This window comes from Sinocyclocheilus grahami, unplaced genomic scaffold (genome assembly GCF_001515645.1).
Source record: "Sinocyclocheilus grahami isolate Dianchi unplaced genomic scaffold, SAMN03320097.WGS_v1.1 scaffold503.1, whole genome shotgun sequence".
Lineage (NCBI taxonomy): Eukaryota > Metazoa > Chordata > Actinopteri > Cypriniformes > Cyprinidae > Sinocyclocheilus > Sinocyclocheilus grahami.
Window position 1 is genome coordinate 82,055 of NW_015505682.1, and position 24,978 is coordinate 107,032.

General features: G+C 35.8%; 1 protein-coding gene across 1 annotated transcript in view; it reads left to right on the forward strand.

Moving 5' to 3' along the window:
- Positions 1 to 24,978, forward strand: part of plekha7a (pleckstrin homology domain containing, family A member 7a) — an 86,474-nt gene that overhangs the window by 54,655 nt on the left and 6,841 nt on the right. Inside the window, exons 6-20 of the mRNA XM_016236968.1 lie at positions 3,266 to 3,339; positions 3,468 to 3,643; positions 9,147 to 9,614; positions 12,219 to 12,750; positions 15,319 to 15,402; positions 15,671 to 15,778; positions 18,787 to 18,840; positions 19,109 to 19,192; positions 20,576 to 20,644; positions 20,777 to 20,857; positions 20,936 to 21,085; positions 21,284 to 21,385; positions 23,895 to 24,003; positions 24,115 to 24,278; positions 24,411 to 24,596. Of these exons, the coding sequence (XP_016092454.1) occupies positions 3,266 to 3,339; positions 3,468 to 3,643; positions 9,147 to 9,614; positions 12,219 to 12,750; positions 15,319 to 15,402; positions 15,671 to 15,778; positions 18,787 to 18,840; positions 19,109 to 19,192; positions 20,576 to 20,644; positions 20,777 to 20,857; positions 20,936 to 21,085; positions 21,284 to 21,385; positions 23,895 to 24,003; positions 24,115 to 24,278; positions 24,411 to 24,596 (2,441 nt within the window). The remainder of the gene's footprint in view (positions 1 to 3,265; positions 3,340 to 3,467; positions 3,644 to 9,146; positions 9,615 to 12,218; positions 12,751 to 15,318; positions 15,403 to 15,670; positions 15,779 to 18,786; positions 18,841 to 19,108; positions 19,193 to 20,575; positions 20,645 to 20,776; positions 20,858 to 20,935; positions 21,086 to 21,283; positions 21,386 to 23,894; positions 24,004 to 24,114; positions 24,279 to 24,410; positions 24,597 to 24,978) is intronic.

The following is a 24,978-nucleotide window of genomic DNA, read 5'->3' on the forward strand; positions in this document are numbered from 1 at the left end:
TATAACTGAGGGGTGTTACAGAGTATTTGTTAAATATAGCTAACAAAATATATATTGTGTGTCTGATTGGTCCAGATGCTGCAGTAGCTTTAGAAAGAAATATTTTACTTGATTCAACATAAAATTTATTACACAAACGTTTAGGCTACAACATAAACTATATGGAACATAAAAGAAGATAATTAGACAAACTTTTTTTTCATTCATGCAATGGAAGTCATTGGTAACCAAAACAGCTTTGTTACCAACAGTCTTAAAAATACTTTCTTTTATGTTCCACAAAAGAAAGTGTCATTCAGGTTTGAGTAAATGATATAATTGACATTTTTTGGGTGAACTATCCCTTTAAAGTTGTTTTTCCCCCTTTTTTAAATGAAATAATAATATAAATAAGAAACCAAAACTCCCAGTCATTCATGTCATTCATGCATTCGATTCGTTCAAACGGCTGATTCATTCAGGAATTCAATAAATGGTATGAATGGGCCTTTGAATCATTGATTCACCCAATTCGTTCAAAACACAGATTCATTCAGAAACACAGACACACAACAATTCTGATGTCAACAACAAAATATCGCTTATCATATGTAAATATGAGACAAAAACTCATAAAGGCGCATTTCTGCCCCAATATCTTAAATTTTAGGGCATAACTGCATTTATGGGGTTGTTGCCCTGCATCATATTTGTCAACAGTCAACTGTATTGAAATGCAAGATGACGTACAGGTCTGGGACCGGGGCCAGTGCATTAAAATATTTTAGTTGCGTTATTTTTCATAACTAATTAAGTTAACGTGTTAAATTGACAGCCCTAATTATATTATATTATATTACAATAATTTATTTTAGTAACATGTAATACAACACAGACACTGTGATAACATAAACATAACAGTAGTAATCTTTATATAAATAAACTTGTCTCTGCTAATACCGTATGACTTTTACCTTATTTAATTTAGTATTTTTAAATCTGTACTGTCTTCCCTTTTATTGGGTGGTGTGGTGCTTATTGTTACAGATCTGACCTTTAGCCTTTTTGTCTGTCCTGATTTATATCGTTGTTCCTGTATCTGTAACTGAAAAGTTATGTTTAAGCTATGTGTATAGCTTTAGAAAGAAATATTTTACTTGATTCAACATAAAATTTATTACACAAACGTTTAGGCTACAACATAAACTATATGGAACATAAAAGAAGATAATTAGAGAAACTTTTTTTTCATTCATGCAATGGAAGTCATTGGTAACCAAAACAGCTTTGTTACCAACAGTCTTAAAAATACTTTCTTTTATGTTCCACAAAAGAAAGTGTCATTCAGGTTTGAGTAAATGATATAATTGACATTTTTTGGGTGAACTATCCCTTTAAAGTTGTTTTTCCCCCTTTTTTAAATGAAATAATAATATAAATAAGAAACCAAAACTCCCAGTCATTCATGTCATTCATGCATTCGATTCGTTCAAACGGCTGATTCATTCAGGAATTCAATAAATGGTATGAATGGGCCTTTGAATCATTGATTCACCCAATTCGTTCAAAACACAGATTCATTCAGAAACACAGACACACAACAATTCTGATGTCAACAACAAAATATCGCTTATCATATGTAAATATGAGACAAAAACTCATAAAGGCGCATTTCTGCCCCAATATCTTAAATTTTAGGGCATAACTGCATTTATGGGGTTGTTGCCCTGCATCATATTTGTCAACAGTCAACTGTATTGAAATGCAAGATGACGTACAGGTCTGGGACCGGGGCCAGTGCATTAAAATATTTTAGTTGCGTTATTTTTCATAACTAATTAAGTTAACGTGTTAAATTGACAGCCCTAATTATATTATATTATATTACAATAATTTATTTTAGTAACATGTAATACAACACAGACACTGTGATAACATAAACATAACGGGGCCTGGTGTCTTTCTGAGGTGTTAAGATGCATTTCGGGGGAAGGGTCCATAGGTCCTCCTATAGCTTGTTAACTGAGGGGTGTTACAGAGTATTTGTTAAATATAGCTAACAAAATATATATTGTGTGTCTGATTGGTCCAGATGCTGCAGTAGCAGTAGCTTTAGAAAGAAATATTTTACTTGATTCAACATAAAATTTATTACACAAACGTTTAGGCTACAACATAAACTATATGGAACATAAAAGAAGATAATTAGACAAACTTTTTTTTCATTCATGCAATGGAAGTCATTGGTAACCAAAACAGCTTTGTTACCAACAGTCTTAAAAATACTTTCTTTTATGTTCCACAAAAGAAAGTGTCATTCAGGTTTGAGTAAATGATATAATTGACATTTTTTGGGTGAACTATCCCTTTAAAGTTGTTTTTCCCCCTTTTTTAAATGAAATAATAATATAAATAAGAAACCAAAACTCCCAGTCATTCATGTCATTCATGCATTCGATTCGTTCAAACGGCTGATTCATTCAGGAATTCAATAAATGGTATGAATGGGCCTTTGAATCATTGATTCACCCAATTCGTTCAAAACACAGATTCATTCAGAAACACAGACACACAACAATTCTGATGTGGCTTTATAGGTAATACTTTTGTTGGTAAAACTGAGCAAAAACACAATATTAACTTATTTGCTGAACTGTTGTATAAAATCATTTGCACTTGTTATATTCAGAACAAACAGCACTCGTGTGATATTGCTCTCCTTGCTCGTGTAATATCGCTTATCATATGTAAATATGAGACAAAAACTCATAAAGGCGCATTTCTGCCCCAATATCTTAAATTTTAGGGCATAACTGCATTTATGGGGTTGTTGCCCTGCATCATATTTGTCAACAGTCAACTGTATTGAAATGCAAGATGACGTACAGGTCTGGGACCGGGGCCAGTGCATTAAAATATTTTAGTTGCGTTATTTTTCATAACTAATTAAGTTAACGTGTTAAATTGACAGCCCTAATTATATTATATTATATTACAATAATTTATTTTAGTAACATGTAATACAACACAGACACTGTGATAACATAAACATAACAGTAGTAATCTTTATATAAATAAACTTGTCTCTGCTAATACCGTATGACTTTTACCTTATTTAATTTAGTATTTTTAAATCTGTACTGTCTTCCCTTTTATTGGGTGGTGTGGTGCTTATTGTTACAGATCTGACCTTTAGCCTTTTTGTCTGTCCTGATTTATATCGTTGTTCCTGTATCTGTAACTGAAAAGTTATGTTTAAGCTATGTGTATATGTGTTTCTTATCAGAGTGTGGCCTTGGCTTGATCGGCATTTGCTTCTTTATTCATTCTGACTTCCTGTATCTCATCAGTATGTCTGCTGTGTTGTATTCTTCCACGCCTCTATCATGCTGAAATCTCAGATGCTCCTCTAGCCAGTACTTATCTGCTGATGCAGTGTTTCTCCTTTTCCCAGGGCTGGACTGATTTTAGTGCTCTCTCTCTTGCAGGCTACACACACAGGGATGCGCTCCTACATTTACAAACAAAGCTCTGTGATTGGCTCGCAGGCGGAGCACACTGGGATGAGGACGTACTATTTCAGTGCGGACACACAGGAGGACATGAATGGCTGGGTCAGGGCCATGAACCAGGCTGCACTGATGCAAACCCATACAGTGAAGAGGTCAGTGAGTCACAAAACTTTACAAAAATATTTTGTTAATTAGGATTTAAGGCCAGAAAAAATATCTAAACATCATTAAAACAAGAATATCACAGAATATATCTTTGACATTTGTCTTGTATCAACATATATTTTAAACATAAATCTCATAACATTTAGAGCTAAATGTAAGATTTATGAATGTGAATTGCGTATAAAAATTTCCATCCATGTGGATTACACAGTTTTTACATAATCTAATAAACCAAAAGTGATGCATATTTGTCAGGCATACATAAATTGGTACAATTTCTGCAATAGTACTAATACACTTACATTACACATTAATCAGGTTTATATATTTATAATCAATAAATCCAGTTTGTTACAGTACCATGCATTTGAACTAAATGAAGATTGTTTGTTCCACATCTAGCCATATTTTAACCATGTTCGTACTTTTTAACTGAATAAATGTAGTTGTTTTCACAATGAACAGATTTATGTTGATTCTAAGTCAAAAAATTATTATATAAATAAAATTATAGTTGCAAATAGTAATAATATGCCTTGATGTTTTTGAGTGCAGAACTCGTACTTGTTTCATTTCTGACCGACAAACATGGATCATGTTTTATTAGTTTATTAGTTTAAATTAGATTACATCTGTATAATACAAATAAAGGGAAATTTTATATTCAATTTAAAATTTTATTTATTTATAAATAAAGTTTTTTATAAAACTTATTTATTTTATGAAAAAAAATCAACAAAAGAATAATGAAATGCAAGTGATATAACAAGTCTCAGTTAGCCTAACGCAACACACGTAGCAAGGTTTTTTTATTATTATATAATAAAAAGAAAACGGATAGAATTAAAAAAAGAATAGAGCAAGCTAGTGTTAGAGGCCTTTTTTGCTTTTTGTTAATTGTATAATAAATAAAAGGAAAACAAATAGATAGAATACAAAAAGAATAGAGAAGCTAGTGTTAGTTTTTTTATAAAGAAAACAAGCAGTTAGTAAATGAATAGAGTGCAAGTCTAAAAGGGGCAGTTTTTTAAAAGAATAGAATTAGAATAGAGAGTTCTAGAGTTAGAGGGTCAAATAAAGGTGGAACAGATGTGTTTTTACCCGATTCTTGAAGATGGCTAAGGACTCAGCTGCTCGGATTGAGTTGGGCAGGTCATTCCACCAGGAGGGAACATTTAATGTAAAAGTCAGTGAAAGTGATTTTGTGCCTCTTTGGGATGGCACAATAAAGCGACATTCAACGCAAGCTTCTAGAGGGCACAGTCTGAAGTAATGAATTTAGGTAAAGAGGTGCAGAGCCAGTGGTGGTTTTGTAGGCAAACATTAATGCCTTGAATTTTACGCGAGCAGCTACTGGTAGCCAGTACAAATTGATAAACAGAGGTGTGACATGCATTATTTTCGGCTCATTAAAAATGTATCTTGCTGCTGTCAAGTCAAGTCAAGTCACCTTTATTTATATAGCGCTTTTAACAATACAGATTGTGACAAAGCAACTGAACAGCATTAATTAGGAAAATAGTGTCAATAATGCAAAATGACAATAGTAAACACTAATTTTTCAGTTAAAGACAGTTCATCATTGAATTCAGTGATGTCAACATCCAGCTCAGTTTAAATAATATCTTTGCAATCATGTCAACGATATCGCCGGAAATGAAGTGTCCCCAACTAAGCAAGCCAGAGGCGACAGCGGCAAGGAACCAAAACTCCATCGGTGACAGAATGGCTGTGTTCTGGATTAATTGTAAAGGTTTGATAGAAGTGGCTTGAAGACCTGCCAAAAGAGCATTGCAATAGTCCAACAAGCTTGAACAAGGAGTTGTGAAGCATGTTCCGAAAGAAAGGGCCTGATCTTCTTGTGGTCTGAGAAAGTAAGCTGATCATCAATCATAACTCCAAGGTTTCTGGCTGTTTTTGAAGGAGTTATGGTTGATGTGCCTAACTGGATGGTGAAATTGTGATGAAACGATGGGTTTGATGGAACCACAAGCAGTTCTGTCTTGGCAAGGTTGAGTTGAAGGTGATGGTCTGTCATCCAACAAGAAATGTCTGTTAGACAAGCTGAGATGCAAGCAGCTGTCATCGGATCGTCTGGTTGGAATGACAAGTAGAGTTGAGTGTCATCAGCATAGCAGTGATATGAAACTATATATATATACAGTGGGGCAAAAAAGTATTTAGTCAGCCACCAATTGTGCAAGTTCTCCCACTTAAAAAGATGAGAGAGGCCTGTAATTTTCATCATAGGTATACCTCAACTATGAGAGACAAAATGAGAAAAAAAATCCAGAAAATCACATTGTAGGATTTTTAAAGAATTTTTTTTCTCATTTTGTCTCTCATAGTTGAGGTATACCTATGATGAAAACTACAGGCCTCTCTCATCTTTTTAAGTGGAAGAACTTGCACAATTGGTGGCTGACTAAATACTTTTTTTCCCCACTGTATATATTAGTGGTGTCAAAATTAGCTCATTAACGCAGGTGGTTAATTTTTTCAGTTTAACGCGTTAAAAATATTTAACACAATTAACACAGGGGCGGGGCTAGGGTTGGCCACCCCACTCACAAATGCTGCTTCTGTCACTTTTTCTCTGGACAAGAAGTGCATTTATTCAGTTGCAGAACGACTGAGAACGGGAGACGTTTCAGACATGCTCTCCACATCACTTCAGCGCCAGGCGCTAGTCAAACGAGTGCAGAAACGGTACTGTGCTCACAGCACATGCTCTTCAATTGCATGCACAAAGGCTCCAGCGCACACTGTAGCCTGTATCCTTTCATATCAAAGCACGAAATAAACTACGTGCATGCAATGTCATGGTCAGTTAAGTCATGAAGTTACCAAAAAGGCGATTAAAGGTGCCTTAAAACTGTGCATGCATGTAATATATTTTATATGAGTCACATTTAAGAACATGTCTCTGAAATGGTTTTCAAAACTGTCCTGGAGCCCAGCACAGTCTCACTCATCTAACACCCGATTTAACTTGTCAGCTCATTAATAGACACTTTAAGACCTGAAGTGGGTCAGAAAAGGTAAAAAGAGTTGAGAGAAAATATGATGCGTGTCAGATCTGCGTCACGTTCAGCAGCGGCAGCTGTAACCAGCTAAATAACCAGCTGCTGATGAATTAGTTAATTTTTTTAATCGATTGACAGCCCTTATATATATATATTTTTTTTTTTTTTTTTTGGAGTAAGAAAAATTTGCTTCTGGTCAAAAAAAGTGGAATTAAAAAGTTCTGATTTAGGTATATGTTTTTCTTATAAACAAATGTTTTCTAACATTTTCTTTTCTCTATTTTACTCTAAAAATATGAATTTTGTGTGATTTAATGTTAGTTGCAGCTGTTTTCTGAAGTGTTTGTTAAATAGTGTGTGTAGCGTCTCGACCAATCTGACACACTAATTTTAATTTGATTTAACAAATCAATTATTCATTAGGTTAACAAATCGTCAAAAATGTGAGATGAATTAGTTAATTTTTTTAATCGATTGACAGCACTTATATATATATATATATATTTATTTTATTTTTTTTGGAGTAAGAAAAATTTGCTTCTGGTCAAAAAAAGTGGAATTAAAAAGTTCTGATTTCGGTATATGTTTTTCTTATAAACAAATGTTTTCTAACATTTTCTTTTCTCTATTTTACTCTAAAAATATGAATTTTGTGTGATTTAATGTTAGTTGCAGCTGTTTTCTGAAGTGTTTGTTAAATAGTGTGTGTGTGTGTGTTTGTGTTTAAAGTGTACTGTCAAACGCAGTTTTCACAAGTCTGTGTCAAGGGACGTTGTGAGTCTGTAAGTGTTTGTCAGGCATCAGTCTTGTTGATTGACAGCGATGCTGCAGTGTGTCTTGCTCTGCCAGTGCAGAAGACCAGACGGGTACTGAGCAGTGACTCAGCTTTCTGTCTCTCTGTTGTCTGGGCCTGTCTCACTTCTTTGAGACAGTCACAGAGCCCGAACTCAGCTCAGAGTACTCAAATAGTCAAAATGACAAAATACTCATCCCTAGTTCAGATACTATAAACAAAAATAGGAAAAATCTGGAGTCACACTGTTTTTAAATAGTGTGAACGCAGGCTGTATAAACATGTATATGGTTTAGACCATCAATGCTCTCCTTTGACATGCGTAATGCGTGTCGCCCAATTTCAGCCATAAAAGATTGAATAGTTAGCTGTCACTGCTGGTGATGTCGTTAACCAAGGCACCAAATTGGGATCACGGCAGGATCTTTGAGTTGTCATAGCAGCCCAGCACTAATGAGACTAGTGTCAGCTTGAGCTGGCAGTCAGCGAGGCAGAAAATTAGACTGTGATAGTCCAGGATAAAAACGCCATTCTGAGCCATTTCTTTTCATAACTTCATGTAGAGACTCATAGAGTGGCTTTTCATTCTCACAGATGCCTTTATGTTTGTGTTTTCCCGTTCTCCTTTGCCAGAGATGTCTTGTGTATACCATTTGTTTGGTGCTTTGAATGTACTCAATTAGTTGTTCCATTTTAGCAGACTTTAAGTATGCCAGTTTAGTATAGTAAAAATACAATTGCAGGGTATTTTTATTAAGCACAAACCAACAGAATGTGGACTCGTACACATGGTTTATTTTACCTCATCTAGTGTACTGATTTATTATAGGCTATTTAATATAAAAACTAATATCAAAGACTTAAATATTATAGGCTAATTAATATATAAATTAATACCAAAGGCTTAGATATACACTCTCTCTGTCTACATTATAAAAACCCTAACAAAAAATATTATATTCCTAATAGTAATTCCAATAATTCCTAATTGCAATAATATTTCTCTATTAAAACAACAGTGGTTGAGTAAGTTTTTTTTGTTTTTTTTGTTGTTGGTGTTTTCAGATCATCATCAGCGATTCCGCAATGAAGAGCGAGCACGTGTGCATGGTTGCCAGATTGCAAAAATTAAGCAAAACACCGGGCAGAAAATGTATCTTGATATCTGTCAACTGCACACATGAAAGATCACGTAGTAGGCACGTACAGCAGTCCGCAATAATATTTGTTCTCCTTTTTTTTTTTTTGATGAAAATAGAGATTTTTGTATAGTTTTTAAAATACATTTTAGTCTTGCCTTTTATCATCAATGATATTGCATGTTGATGTAGTCATAGTTATCGTTTATTGACCTTATTGTCATCATCTCATTTTAGTCATGGGGAAAAAACCTTGTCAACGAACATTTTTCGTCATAGTTTTCGTTAACGAAATTAACACTACTGTGGGGTTAGTCAAGCTGTGCCTTTTTCTGCTACAGTGAGGGATATATTTAGTTTTATGAGCAGATTCCCTCGTGTGTAAAGGCTGGGTTACTGTATGATCCAGACTCCATGCTTTGGAATGGTGTTAATCTAACAGACCTGACATGTGGCAGCATGATAACAGCATCATATAATAGACTCATAAAACCTCACTGACCTTTGCACATGTCATGTTTTCGCCACACAGAGACGAGTCGGATCATCCAAACCAAGTGAACGTTTCTGAGAAACTCAAGCAGCAGGCTGTTCCTCAGACCAACCACATCAACAGCTACGTGATTCCAGAGCCCGAGGTCATCCAAAGTGACGGGCTGCTGGAGGAGAAGCAGGAAGGATTTGTTGGAGAAGTGGAGATTCGGGTTGTTCCAAGAGAGATGGAGCCGGCGAGGGGTAAATCTCCAGTGAGGAGGATAGTGGAGGTGGAGGTTTTAGCTCCAGGGTCGACACTAGCATCCCAAGTTCCCTCTCGAGCTCCTTCAAGGGCCGTCTCGACCCCGCCAGTGCTGAGGAACGGTACGCCCATAGAGCAGAACGGCATGCCTGGGTATCAAAGGGGGCCTACACCGCCTTCTCAAACTCCTATTCAGGTACAGAGGAGGAGCGCACTGGAGAAGGTGGAGAACTGGGTCAAAGTACAGAAGGAAGAACGCCAGGGGTGAGTATATACATCTGTCGCATATTTTTACACAGGCGAAATTCAAATGATTATACTTTTCTTACTGTTTGTGCCATGTAATGATATAGCAGAAGTAGTTAGAGTAGTATGGTGGTATGCTTCTCCGAATTCAGTCACAGACACGCTGTACAGAGAGTAGTTAGAAGAGTCAGATGTTACTGTGAAGAGTCATGGGACGTATCGCCCCCACGTGGTTGAAATCTTAATAAATCATCCTGACAGAAACAGCACCCTAATTTTCAGTTTGTCAAGTAGACATGAAATGCCATTCACAATTCATTTTACTTTTGTAATGTGAAATACTTATCAATGAATTTTAACAAGACGAGTCTTGCACTTTTTTATTTTAGGCATCAGGATGTGTTTGAGTTGTGAAAATTGGGAAAGTTGGAAAAAATATTTGATGAAACAAGACATTTTATGTTCTTTAGAATAGAATAAACCAATCCCTCAGTAAGACTTTGTTTATTAAAAATAAATACATTGCAATTTAAAAGTTATGGGTCAGTAAGATAGATAGATAGATAGATAGATCAGTAATTAAATATATCCATTTATTTAGTCAAATTAAATGAAAACACAACCCTATTGTTTAAATATTTCACAATATCCGCTTTTACACACTACTGCTGTTTAAAGATCTCTCTTTTTCACAATAAAATGAGCTTTTTCAAAAAGTTTTTCTTAATAATATGCTGAATATTATTAATAATATTATTAGTATATTATAATTTATATTAATATCAGATAGGATGCATTAAATTGATTAAAAATTACAGTAAAGACATTTATAATGTTAAAAGATTTCTATTTCAAATAAATTGTTGTTCTTTTCAACTTTCTCTTCATTAAAGAATGCTGACAAATTGATCACTGTTTCCAGAAAAATATTAAGCAGAACAACTGTTTTTAACATTTCTAATAAGAAGAAATATTTCTGGAACACCAAATTAGCATATTAAAATTATTTCTAAAGGATAATGTGACACTGAAGGCTGGAGTAATGGCTGTTTAAAAATGTAGCTTTGCCACCACATTAATAAATTTAATTTTATTTACATTTCTATTTTGATATATTAAAATGAAAAGAACGTTATTTTAAGTTGTATTTTTAATCACTAACTGTAGCCTTGGTGAGCATACAAGACTTAATTGAATAAAAATGTAAAAATCTTACTGATCCCAAACTTTTGAACGCTAGTGTACACAGTATACAGTGGGGCAAAAAAATATTTAGTCAGCCACCAATTGTGCAAGTTCTCCCACTTAAAAAGATGAGAGAGGCCTGTAATTTTCATCATAGGTATACCTCAACTATGAGAGACAAAATGAGAAAAGAAAATCCAGAAAATCACATTGTAGGATTTTTAAAGAATTCATTGGTAAATTCCTCTGTAAAATAAGTATTTGGTCACCTACAAACAAGCAAGATTTCTGGCTCTCACAGACCTGTAACTTCTTCTTTAAGAGGCTCCTCTGTCCTCCACTCGTTACCTGTATTAATGGCATCTGTTTGAACTCGTTATCAGTATAAAAGACACCTGTCCACAGCCTCAAACAGTCACACTCCAAACTCCACCATGGCCAAGACCAAAGAGCTGTCAAAGGACACCAGAAACAAAATTGTAGACCTGCACCAGGCTGGGAAGACTGAATCTGCAATAGGTAAGCAGCTTGGTGTGAAGAAATCAACTGTGGGAGCAATTATTAGAAAATGGAAGACATACAAGACCCTACTGTGAAGCATGGGGGTGGAAATATCATGCTTTGGGGCTGTTTTTCTGCAAAGGGACCAGGACGACTGATCCGTGTAAACGAACGAATGAATGGGGCCATGTATCGTGAGATTTTGAGTGAAAACCTCCTTCCATCAGCAAGGGCATTGAAGATGAAACGTGGCTGGGTCTTTCAGCATGACAATGATCCCAAACACACCGCCCGGGCAATGAAGGAGTGGCTTCGTAAGAAGCATTTCAAGGTCCTGGAGTGGCCTAGCCATTCTCCAGATCTCAACCCCATAGAAAATCTTTGGAGGGAGTTGAAAATCCGTGTTGCCCAGCGACAGCCCCAAAACATTACTGCTCTAGAGGAGATCTGCATGGAGGAATGGGCCAAAATACCAGCAACAGTGTGTGAAAACCTTGTGAAGACTTACAGAAAACGTTTGACCTCTGTCATTGCCAACAAAGGGTATATAACAAAGTATTGAGATGAAATTTTGTTATTGACCAAATACTTATTTTCCACCATAATTTGCAAATAAATTCTTTAAAAATCCTACAATGTGATTTTCTGGATTTTTTTTCTCATTTTGTCTCTCATAGTTGAGGTATACCTATGATGAAAATTACAGGCCTCTCTCATCTTTTTAAGTGGGAGAACTTGCACAATTGGTGGCTGACTAAATACTTTTTTTCCCCACTGTATATATAATAAACATAGCATAAATTTATGCTTAAATTTTTATTTATTTTATTTTATTTTAACTTTGGAATCGAGTTTAGTGACCCTGAATATCCATTTATTTTGTCCAAATAATGCATACAAATGTTTAAAAAATAATAAACAATTTGGTTGTCACAGGTTTGTATCTACGGATGGCACAATTCCACGTCGGACCCCTTCCATTCATCCGAAGTACGGCACAATAGACAAATACCAGTCTTTACCAAAGACCGTGCGGCAAAGCCCACCAACCGCTCACCGTCAGTTGTCCAGTGAATACAAATATTCCCATGACCGGCTTAATCACTTCCAGATGACCCACGGCCACAGCCAGCGACCTGAGACACACGACAACACTGTGTGGAAGCTCTACGAATGGCAACAGAGACAGCAGTATCGCCACGGCAGCCCCACCGCCCCTGTGTACACTCCCGCTCCAGACTACTCCACCGCCGTATCCTCCACCAGAGTCAACTCAGACATTGCTCGCTCCATTTCTGTGCCTCCGACCCTGGAAGATATCTCTCCACCGGGGCCTCCTGGGCCCAGACTGCTGTCTCCACGCAGACCCCACACGCCTGCAGAACGGCTTACAGTCAAACCTCTGGAGGACAGGCCCACCGTGGAGGTGCCACCATCAAACTCTCCTCACCGTCTACGCTCCTATAAGGTCAGTAGGTGACAAGAACAACCACCCTGTTAATCCATAACATCACAATCCACAGTAGTAGTATTTACAAGAAAGTCTGTGGGATTATGGAGGATTTTGAAGTTACACAAAGTACACTGTACTATTCAAAAGTTTGGGGTCAGTAAAATTGTCTTTTGCAAAAAAAGTGTCTTGTGCTCACAAAGACTGCATTTGATTTTCAAACGTACATTAAGAGCAGTAATATTGTTAAAAATTATTACGATTTAAATATATATTTTTTTATTTGAATACATACTAAAATATAATTACTTTTTTGTGATGCAAAGCTGAATTTTCAGCAGCCATTACGCTTGTCTTCAGTGTCACGTGATACTTCAGAAATCATTCTAATATGCTGATTTGGTGCTCAAGAAACATTTCTTAGTTTTTATCAATGTTTAAAATATTTGTGCTGATTCAATTTGCATGGATAAAAGATTAAATATTAATGTAATGCATCCTGTTGGATAAAATAAGTATTTAATTTTTGTTAAAAAAAAAATGTCACTATGACATGACACTAATGACACTAAGCTTGTAAACATTTTCAAGGAACAAAAATGTCTGGCAGTAAGGTTTAAAACTCTCCTTTAAAAGAAGTAAGCATTTTTTCCCGCTTTATTGGCTTTGAACGATTACACACTTATATGCGTCAGAATCACCGTCTTTGCAAGTATTCTCATAAACACAGTGATTTAGGTCTTAAGAGAGAGTAAACAGCTGAAAAAGAAAACGCATTTGTAAAAGTATATTGGATCCGGACTTCGGTCTTAAAGGGAAAGCTGTCTAATATTCGTCCTGTCTGCCATTCATATTAATCAGTGGCGGGCCGTGCATTTTACACCTAGGCCTTCAGTGGGGTCCTACATGAATTAATCCATCTCTTCATACCATCATAATGATGCCACGGCTATAGAAACCATACATATTACACAGTAATGCAGTATAACAGGGCACTACATAACAGACAGATATCTTATGTAGCGAGAATGAATGCCATTACTAAAGAAAGAAACCCAATTAACAATTGCACAACACATCATCTGTAGCTGAAGTATTAACCTAACAAAATGACACAAATACAGTCCATCCGAAGTTCTTACAGACATTTATTCACCCAAACGTATTTATACCTTACAGATAGCATTGGTATAAAACAAATAAGGTGATTACATGTGTTTTAAAGTTGATCTAACGTAACAATTTAATGTTCTCTTACTGCTTTATTTCGTCTTCACGAATCTCCCCGCCGGTCTGCCTCTGCCAGCGGCGCTGCGGCCGGAGGAAGACCGGTTAATACAGCTCCACTTGGGAAACTGAGATATTCTTATGGAAACTTAAACCTGGCTTTATATCGCGTAAATAACATCAGAGTTCACCGCATCAAGCGATAAAAGAGTCAAAAATGAAAATTAACCTACCATACTCTAGTGGTTTTTCATCTTCATGAGTCTTTCACAGAGCCGGTGCCGAGGAGGTGTGTGGTTGTTTTTCGCAGTCATTAGGACTACTGTTTTTAGATTGACTAAATATAGCAGGCAAATATTTTTTCAAAATGCACTGAAAATCTAAACCTGAGAAACAGTAATAAAAGTTTTACTACGTTTTAATAAAATGATTTACAGTGATGCTGTTTGCTAGCTAGTACGCTGACCGTCCAATCAAAGGACGAGAAAATGCTGACGTTATCGTTAGCCAGCTAGATGGCCCTGGTGCTGCCAACTCGAAATCTGATTGGTTAAAGCAACAGTTTCATTGCCATTGATTTAAGCTAACAGACGCCTGCACTATTGATTCTGAAGGCCTTAAGGCAGATTTCTTTGACCCTGGCAACACGATTGCTGAAATATGATAAGCTCTAATATAAACATACACTCCTGGAAGCAGTGCAACCAAGAGAAAAGCTATGAAATGAAGAGAATAGACTATCGGAAATAATTTAATACACATTCATGGAAAAATATATTAAAGTAAATCAGTGATTCTGATAGTGTTTAGGCCAGCAGAGAAGGCTTTGCTGGCCCTGACGGCCCACCACTGATATTAATCAAGCAACAGTGAGAGAAAATCTCTCACTGCTCTTGACTTAATCACATTTGTAACTTTAATAAGAAGAAAGTAAAAAAAAAAAAAGAATAATATCTATCTATCTATTGGATTCTATGGATTTTATTCATCCAAGAATCATGGAAAAAATGTATCACGGTTTCCACAGAAGTAATTTTTCAACAATGATAATAATACAAATGTTTTTTGAGCGCCAACTCAGCATAAGGGAACGATTTCTGAAATATCATGTGACACTGAAGACTGAAGTGATGGCTGCTGGAAATTCAGCTTTGCCATCATAGGACAAAATTACATTTTAAAATATATTAAAATAAAAACGGTTATTTTGAATTCTAATGATATATTACTGTTTTTACTGAATAAATAAATGCAGACAACCCCAAATTATTATAGTGTTATATGTTGACGAGCACGTGTTTTTGATGAAATATATTTAAATGTGTTGATCTCTTTTCATTTTCTTTTATCATTCTGCAGTCGGCCACAATAGAAATACGCTCAATGCCTCCATCCGGCTACATCACACATACAGTCAGTGCGCCCAGCCTGCATGGAAAAACAGTAAGACATTTTTTTCCACACAACTTTGGAAAAATATTAAGCAATTACAAATAATTTTACATTCAATTTTACAGTTTAGTTCATCTCTTTTGTGCCGAGTCTATAAGATATCAGCAATCAAAGTGGCATAAAATGAATGACACCCAAAAAACCTCTGCTGGTGGAGCCAGTCCTCTTCTTTTCATGGCTGCAATGGGCATTTGCGTAAATAATCTGATCACACAACTCTCTCTCTGCCTTGATCGTACCCTCACAACCTGTGGTCCAGCCGGAGGAGCTCACCCTTCTCCTCATCCAGTTACGGAGACACCAGGCCATGATGGCAGGTGTGCGCAACAATGCGCTGGCCCACCTCCAGCAGTTGACTCGGGTGAAGGTCAGGGCTCGGCCTGCCCAGCTAGCACCTCTCATTACTAGCGTGCCTCTGCTGCTGTTATTTACCTGCCTGGCTCTCTGTAGCTCTCTTGGCTTTGTTACATGATGCTTCTTTGTATTGTACCGTAGCATGGCATGTCATGCTTAGGGGCTGTATCTGGCTGTCCCACCATCGGCATGAATTGTATATGCAATCGGTCTGAGGCATTATGCATACTACATGAGTATGCTTTGCTGTTGCTCCAAAGTTTGAAAATACAAAGATCAAAAATGTTTGCTTGCATGGAGTAGGTGTACGCTGGAGTCTGTGGTCCCCATGAAACATTATCTAAAGTTCTGGTTTGATCTGGTTGTAGGATATGCCTAGATTATTTCAACAGTAACGTCATGATAATCATGTTTTGTTATTGGTAGTAATAATATGTGTGCAGAAGTGTGTTGCTCTAAGTGTAATTGCTTTGGTTTTTACTGAATGCGTTTGCGTCAAGGACTGAGGTAAAGTTAAACGAATATTCAGTAACACCTTACAATAAGGTCTCATTTGTTACTGCATTAAGTAACATGAACTAATAATGAGCAATATATTTTGACAGCATTTATTAACCGTTGGAAGTGTTAGTTTATAAAAATGTTAATGTTCATGTTAGTTCACATCACAGTGCATTAACTAATGTTAACAGATACAACAATTGATCATTAGTAAATGTTGAGATTAACATTAATAAAGATTAAATAAATGCGTAGAACATTTAAACTCACCCTCATGTCGTTCCAAACCGATAAGACCTTTGTTCATCTTCAGAAGACAAATTAAGATATTTTTGATGAAATTCAAGAGCTTTCTGACCCTGCATAGATAGCAATGCAACTGAAATGTTCAAGGCCCTGAAAGGTAGTAAGGACATCATTAAAATAGTCCATGTGACATCAGTGGATCAACCGTAATATTATGAAGCTACGAGAATACTTTTTGTGTGCAAAGAAATCAGAAATAATAATGACTTTATTTAACAATTTCTTCTCTTCCGTGTCAGTCCTCGGCATGCATTCATGAGTTCACGAGACGCATGCTTGTGGTGCTGCTGACGCAGGAGCTGTCGTTCTGACGTAGAATGTCCATCTCTCTTAGTTCAAATAAGTAAGCCTGGGCAAAAAAATTGCAAGTCATCCTCTCTGACTTATTTAAACCAGAATATACAGATGATGAACTAAGAGAGATGGACATTCTGCGTCAGAATCCCGGCTCCTGTGTCAACAGCACCACAAGCATGCGTCTCGTGAACCCCTGAACTTGTGAACGCGTGCCGAGGACTGACACAGAAGAGAAGAAATTGTTAAATAAAGTCATTATTATTTTTGTTTTCTTTGCACACAAAAATTATTCTTGTAGCTTCATAAAATTAAGGTTGAACCACTGATGTCACATGGACTATTTTAATGATGTCCTTACTACCTCTCTGGGCCTTGGACGTGGTAGTTGCAATGCTGTCTATGCAGAGTCAGAAAGCGCTCAGATTTCATCAAAATATTTTAATTTGTGTTCTGGAGATAAACAAAGGTCTTGCGGATTTGGAATGACATGAGGGTGAGTAATAATGACAGAATTTTCCGTTTTGGGTGAACTATCCCTTTAATTGTTAGTTCATGTTATCTAATGTGGTTAACTAATGTTAACAAATAAAACCTTGTTGTAAAATATTACCAAATATTCTTTTGTTTCCAACCTAATGTCAATGTAACACACTCAGAATAATAATTTTCTTAATCTATACTTTTGTTTTGTTTTCCTGTAAAAAAATATAAACATCCATAAAACAAACATAAATTTACTTGAGAAGGGAAATCACATAATATATTAATTAAGACTTATTTCTGTTTTATGCTTAGGTTAAGGGTTAAAACCTACTTTTAGGTTTATGCTTAAAACAAACTATTTGCTGCCAAAATGGGAAAAACTTCGTTAAAAGTATGTTCTATGAAATAAAGTGTAATTTCTTAATATCTTACAAAACATTGCTTCTCAAGTAAATTTACACTACTGTTCAAAAGTATGGGGTACTTTTCAGGGCAACTGATGATTAAATTAATGATACTGATCAAAAGTGAGAGGAAAGACATTTATAGTGTTACAAAAGAAATAAACACTTTTGTTTTGAGATTTCAAAAAAAAAAGTAATTAATTAAAGCTGCAGTCCGTAACGTTTTTGTGTTAAAAATTTATATAATAAGCGAGTACACCATGAATTAATTTTCCAAACCGTGTTTTTGGCTTGTCCTGAATCACTACGGTACACCTATAATAAGTGTTTATATTCTGACTATTTCAGACTGGTTCGGGTCGGTCCCACTGCGGAGTAGCCCAGTACCTGTGTGATTCGTCATTGACATAAACAGAGAGAAGTAGCTCCGGCTACAGTGTTCTTCCGCAAGACGCTCGCAGTTCTGTTTATTAACCGCTAGAGCACCAAAAGTTACGGACTGCAGCTTTAACTAATTAATTAATCACGGAATCAGCATATTAAAATGATTTCTGAAGGATCATGTGACACTGAAGATTGGAGTAGTGAAATTCAGCTTTGCCATCACAGGAATAAATTTAATTTTCAAATATATTAAAAATGAAAACAGTTATTTTAATTTGAAAAAATATTTCACATTATTACTGTTCTTGCTGTATTTTGATCCAATAAATGCAGCCATTGGGCATAACAGACTTATTTTAAAAACATTTAAAAAGTCTTACCAACCCCAATATTTTGAGCGGTAGTGTGTATAGCTGTCACTTGCATGTAAATGCGAACAATATTCAACAAAGGAGTCTGTGGTATCAAGCCAGTAGTGTGATATGTGTAGTTTGTCCCAAAGCTGGCACACAAGGTGCATAGCCAGCTATTGCTTCAGTGCTAGTGCGGTGTTACACTAAAGTGTGTGGTGGATAGATAAAACAAATCATTAGTGTTAATTAAAGAGTAGAAGAGTGCCAATTGAAATGTTTCCTGCTACTTACAGGCTGATGACACATACATGGACTTGAAGAAGGACCTGGAATATTTAGATCTGAAGGTGGGACCTCTCCATTTCTGTTTCTCTTATTCCTGTCTTAACTTCTTCTTAAACCTTCTGTATTAACACACTAACACAGCACAGAAAGCTCACTTGGGGCGAGGAATCAAGCATTTGCTTTATTTCAGAAATTGATTATATTTAGTATGCTAACTTTGTGGCATAATCAGGAATTATAGAATGGTAATGGTAATAATAATGATCCAGTCGAAGCGTATATAAGGCTGGTCCTCCTTTGACTATAACTGTCTATCTCCGTTTGCCACAGATGAAAAGTTTAGAGCCATTGATCCTCATGGTTCACAGTGTGTTACAAACCTGCACTGCGGGGGGTTTGAGACCACTCTGGAACGTAAGCACTGTCGGCATCCAGAGTGTCCGCATTCCCATTGCTTTACACGGTGCACATAGCTTTGTGTTGGCACAAGCCTGGCACCTGCACGCTTATCTTCCCTGCCTTTTGTGAGTGATATGTTGTGCTGTGGGTATGTGTGATTGGGTCAATGAGACAGCAGGTCTGGATGGGACGGGCAAGCTCAGTGCATGTGCAGGGAATGATTCAAATTTAGCCAGCTGATTCACCTATGCATTCTGTTTCTTTCTTTAACAAACTATTTATCTCATTAATTTGATGTCTAGTAATTATGTGTAGCTTTCTAGATGATCTGTATGTTGTAGCAGTAGAATATTCCTCTGAAACTTCCCTTACGGCCTCCAGTATCAGTGTTGGGGAAAATACTTCTTAAATACTTAATTCCTCTTGAAACAATTATTCAGAAAACTTACTAGCTTCACTACAAGCTGCTAACAAAAAGTAGCTAACTACATTGATGGGGGCAGTTTTCAATTATATAATTATCAGATAATATGATATAGTTAAAAAGAGCCAGAGTAATCTGGCACAAAATCAATAAGTAATATAATAGTATAATGATTAATAATATAAATTAGGCTAACAGCATCCAACTTAATTTAAAACAATACAATTAAACAACACTGAAATTTCTATACACTATCACTATTTTTTGAAAAGCAGCGTAACTAAATCAAAAACAGTGCTAAAATAATTTCTTTGCTTTTTATTGCTAAAAATATTATACTAATAACTGCATATCACTACAAAAAGAATACATAAAGTGCTAATTTAAATTATTTAAATATGCATCTGTAAATCTGTTTTTGATCAATTTCATTTAAATGAATCATCCAGATGATTTAAATTGGCCTGCCAATTTCTATTTGATTAGAAAGAAACATTTAAGTTTGACACTTCTCGCTTGGTTGCAAGGCTGTGTGTGAAATAATGTAAAAATATAAAAAGTACACCGTTTTGAAACCAGCTAAGCTAAGTTGTAGCTTTGCTATTTTTAGTTAGTTCCTCCCCCACACTGTCCAGTTCATCGTTGTCCAGAGCTTTGGTTTCTTTTATGAGTTTACCATGCAGCGTTTTCTGTGGAGGCTTTATTTTAGACATTGCATTTATGTCCCACAGCTGTATTCTGTTGGCATGAAGATCAAGTGAGACAGACACCATCCTGCCATTGTGCTTCCAGAAAGCTTCAGCTCCTACATCTGTGCATTAGAAACGAAGAATACTGTCTCAAAGCTTCTCACTGTGACTTTTAGTACAGTGGCCATTGTATAGTGTTGGTCTTGCTTCGCTTGTGTTGAATAGATGTGTTTCTGTCTCTGGAGCACTAAGACAAGGAGGCTTTTTCTGTGAACTGTCTAATAGGTGAGTGGGACAGAGACTCTGAAAGGACGGCCGGCAAAGCCAGTGAAGGTGGCAGAAAGTGATGTAGATGTGAGTATAAAGGACAAATCAGTGTCTTACTCTTTAATTACATATTGCTATGCACAAAACATCATTATTTCATATTATTTAGCTCAATGTCCTGGTCTGAACTGGTCCATAATGCTCTGTTTGCTACTGCAGGTGACACTGAGTCGATTGTGTGAACAAGACAAAATACTGCAAGAGCTTGAGTTCAGACTCAGTGGACTTAAGGATGATAAGGTGAGGCAAATTTGACTTTTATTTTGATCTTGTTGTTCTGGGTATGTCAGTGTTGTTATCTTTGTTCTTTCTTTCTAGGACAAGCTTGAGTCTGTTCTGGATGTGTCCCACCAGCAGATGGAGCGGTACAAGGATCAGCCGGCTCATGCTGAGAAGATCGCCTACCAGCAGCGACTTCTTCAAGAGGACCTAGTGCATATTCGAGCTGACATTTCTCGAGTTTCAACGGTGAGTATATTATGTGATGTAGACCTACAGTGCTTGCCATCTCCATTCATCCATATAATATATTGTAATATACATCCATTCTCCAAATCGCTTGTCATAGGGGTCACGGGTAATATAATATTTAATGTAATGTATAATAAGTAAACTGGTTGTTGGTGTAGAAAAAGCTTTAATTGTTCATATATTTGTATTGTTCAGGAGATGGAGAGAGCCTGGGAGGACTACAGCAGGCTGGAGCAGTCAGTGGAACAGCTGAGGGACGTCCTGCAGACTCAGATGAATCTCTGCACATCACCTCAGGTCTTTTTTCTCTCCATTTCTTAATCCTTTTTTTATAGTCCTGTCTTTTTTGCTATCATGATTTTCTCTCACCTACTTGATTAGCTGCCTTATTAATTTTTATACATTTTTACATAAAAATATGCAGTCACCTTTACCTAGAATCAGTTATTTTAGTATCATTGAAATACAAAGTTCTGGCATGACGCAGTCCGATAGATCTAACTCAGTATGACACAATGACATCATTATCACATGTCACAGCTGATTGGTTCTCTCCTGTATCATAGCCAATGAGCTCTCTGCTAAACATTCAAATATTTGGCTAATGCTTGTGGTAGCAGTTGCAGCACACTTCAGAACACTCCACACTCCACCTTCCCCAGCTCCACCTGTATAGATCTGCTTTGGGGTGATCATGTGTGCTATGTGGGCTATTCACATATGTTATATGTGCAGCAGCAGTATTTCTTGTGGATGTATTGGCAGTAGCCAGTCTAAGTACTTGCTCTGCAGCAGCAGCAGCAGCAGCAGCAACGTAGCAGATCTATTCCGCTAAAACCAAATACATTAACATTGTCATGTACATTACCATGCCAATCCCTCCGAGAGTTTTCATGACAGAAATACTATTATATGTTTTCTTAATATTTTGAATTAGCTAGTTTTTATTAGTTTTTATTAGTTTTGGTAATTCGTTTTAGTTTATTTTGCTCAATTTATTTTAGTACTTAAACTAAATGAAAACAAGAAATGTTGACTTGGCCAGAGCTGGGTATTAACTGATTACATGTAATCTGGATTACATAATCAGATTCTAAAAATTAAGTATTTGTAATTAGATTAAAAGACATTTTAAAATACTCGTAATCAGACTACAGTTACTTTTTTATTGATTACATGGTTACAGATTCACGCAACATCAATACATTATTCATGATTTATTAATTCTCCCTAATTCCTCTTTTTCATCTTTTATATGTTCCTTTCTAAAATAGCCTACCGTTTATATACCGTCATAGAGTCTTTCAGTTTGGTGGACATTCACACAAAGACAAGTCACCGGTCAGGTGGCTACGCAGTATTTGACCACTGGATTTACAAGAATCATTTCTGGTTTAAGTGTTTCAACATTGCATCAAGTACTGATGAACACATTATTTTTTATTTGAATAATCACTCGGTAGGTTATTTAACCATGTATTACTATGTCTTTTGAAGGCTTTTGTCTTTCAAATACATTAAAAGGCACAAATTCATGTTATTTCTTATTTACATGTAATGTAGGCATTCCCAAACCTTTTTGTCATCTGAACGTAACAAGTACCCCTGAGATTTTAAAATAAATATTTATTAATTATCACATTTGCATGTCCATGGTTCTCTGACATTAGTTAATAAACAAATAAAACAAATAAAATATGACATTTTTTAATAAGTGTTTTATTTTAAGTGATGTTATCTTAAAATTAATTTTAATTTGACATTTTTTTTAATCTAATTAATTATTAGCTTGCAGTTCATTTACAAACCCCAGTTTGGGAAACCTTGACGTAGGGCTGTGCAAAAAATCGAATGCGATTTTCATGCGCGTCTCGTCAGTAAAGCCGCTCCTGTGATTAGTAGTAAATGCGCATTTACATAATCAGCAATGAATCGCCTGCGATTTTGAACGCGATTTTGCGTAGCTTGTCAGTGAACTACGGCTCTGTGTAGTAAATGCCGCTCCATCTGAAAGCACGTGCTGGAGATTTACTACTAATCACAGAACCGGCTTTACTGACGAGATGCGCATGAAAACCGCATTAGTTTTTTTTGCACAGCCCTACCTTGACGTAACGTAATGCACTTCATGTTGTTAATTACAGCAAATGGAATATATTTTCTTATTCTTTGTATTTTTACATCGTTACGGAACAAAATTATCCTATTTATTATTTAGTTAGATCAAAAGTAATCTAAAAGTAGTCTAATTATATTACCTCAAATGTGTAATATATTACGTTACTAACTACAATTTCTGTCATGTAATTTGGAATCAGTTACAGACTACAATTTGTAAGTAATCTACCCCAATTCTGGACTTGGCAACTAGCTAAAATAAAATACATTGTTTAAAATATTTTATTTTATGTTTATGGCCTATTTACACCAAGAACGTTAACTATATCAGCGTACACACCAGCGCACGCTAGCATTGTTTATCATAAGCATGAGCAGCAGTTATGTCATATGCTGCTTTAAATGCTCAAGCTATTAAAAGTCAGTGGAATCTAATTGGCTGTCAGTGTTTTTTTATTTTTATTTTTTAAGTGCCACTAGTGTTATAGTTGTGGTGTAAACGCCACTATTCTTTTAAACTTAAATCGTTTTTTAAAACTATATCTTATAGTTATCGTCCTTGGTGTGAACAGACCTTTTTTTATTTCAAGTAATTAATTTTTTTTTTTATATGGTTTTAGTAATAATAATCCTGGCTAGAATAAAAATACCATATGAAGACTTTTGAATAGGTGTGTTTTTTTCTCAGGAGAAAAATCAGTTGAGGAGGGAGCTCTGGAGGATAGAGGACGTGATGACTGGACTCAGCTCATCCAAAGAAACCTTCAAAATCACCATAGACTCAGTGAAAAACCCAGGTAAGAATGAACTAGTTAGATAGGGTTAATGAACCTACTACAGATCTTGTTCTTCTTAATATAACATTGGTATATAACTCTTGCTTTTGTGCTCTTTATGTTTGTGTCCAGAGAGAAAACTTGTGCCTTCAGTGATCAAGTCGACAGTGCCTTCTCGGTGCACGACCCCATCCGCAGTTGAGGTGCGGTCACCCCAACGCAGTCTTACCTCCAGTCCGTTATCACTGCCCATGTACAATGAACATCTTCAGCATCCTCACTCTGTGCCAAAATGGGTATGTATTGCTTGACTGATGCTGTTCCTAAAATTATTGTACTGTAAGGTACTTTAGACAAAAGACCCTTGCTAAAGACACCTAATTAACAATACTTAATGGTTTACTTAAGTGCATAATATTGTTTTTTAGGAAGAAGATGATGCTCCACCCAGACCACCTTTGCCCCTCCTCTATGATGAGGACACACCCCCTGTTGTCCCGCCCCTACCTAAAGAAACATCGGTCATCAGACACACTTCTGTCCGTGGCCTCAAACGACAATCTGATGAGAGGAAACGAGACCGAGAAAGCAGCTATGTGAATGGAGATTGCAGGGTAATTTTAACTCATTCGTGAAGGTCACTGTTATTGTAAAGTTAACATCAGTGTTAACTGAAACTAAAACTATTAAAAGTTGTTTTCAGTACTTTAAATAATTCTGAAATAAAATAAATATATTTAATAAATATAATAAATAGTTGTATTTATTTATATAAAATATTTATATTATATTATATTATACATAATTACAAAATCACAACAGAATTATTCAAACAAACTAAAATGAAAACTGAAACTATAAAAATAATTCAAAATATGAATTAATACTGTAATAGTGAATAAATAATACTAAAATAAAACACTTCAAGTCATTTGTTTTACTGAACTTCACATACAGTATATGAAATCAAATGCAGTTACTGAATAATGCAATTGT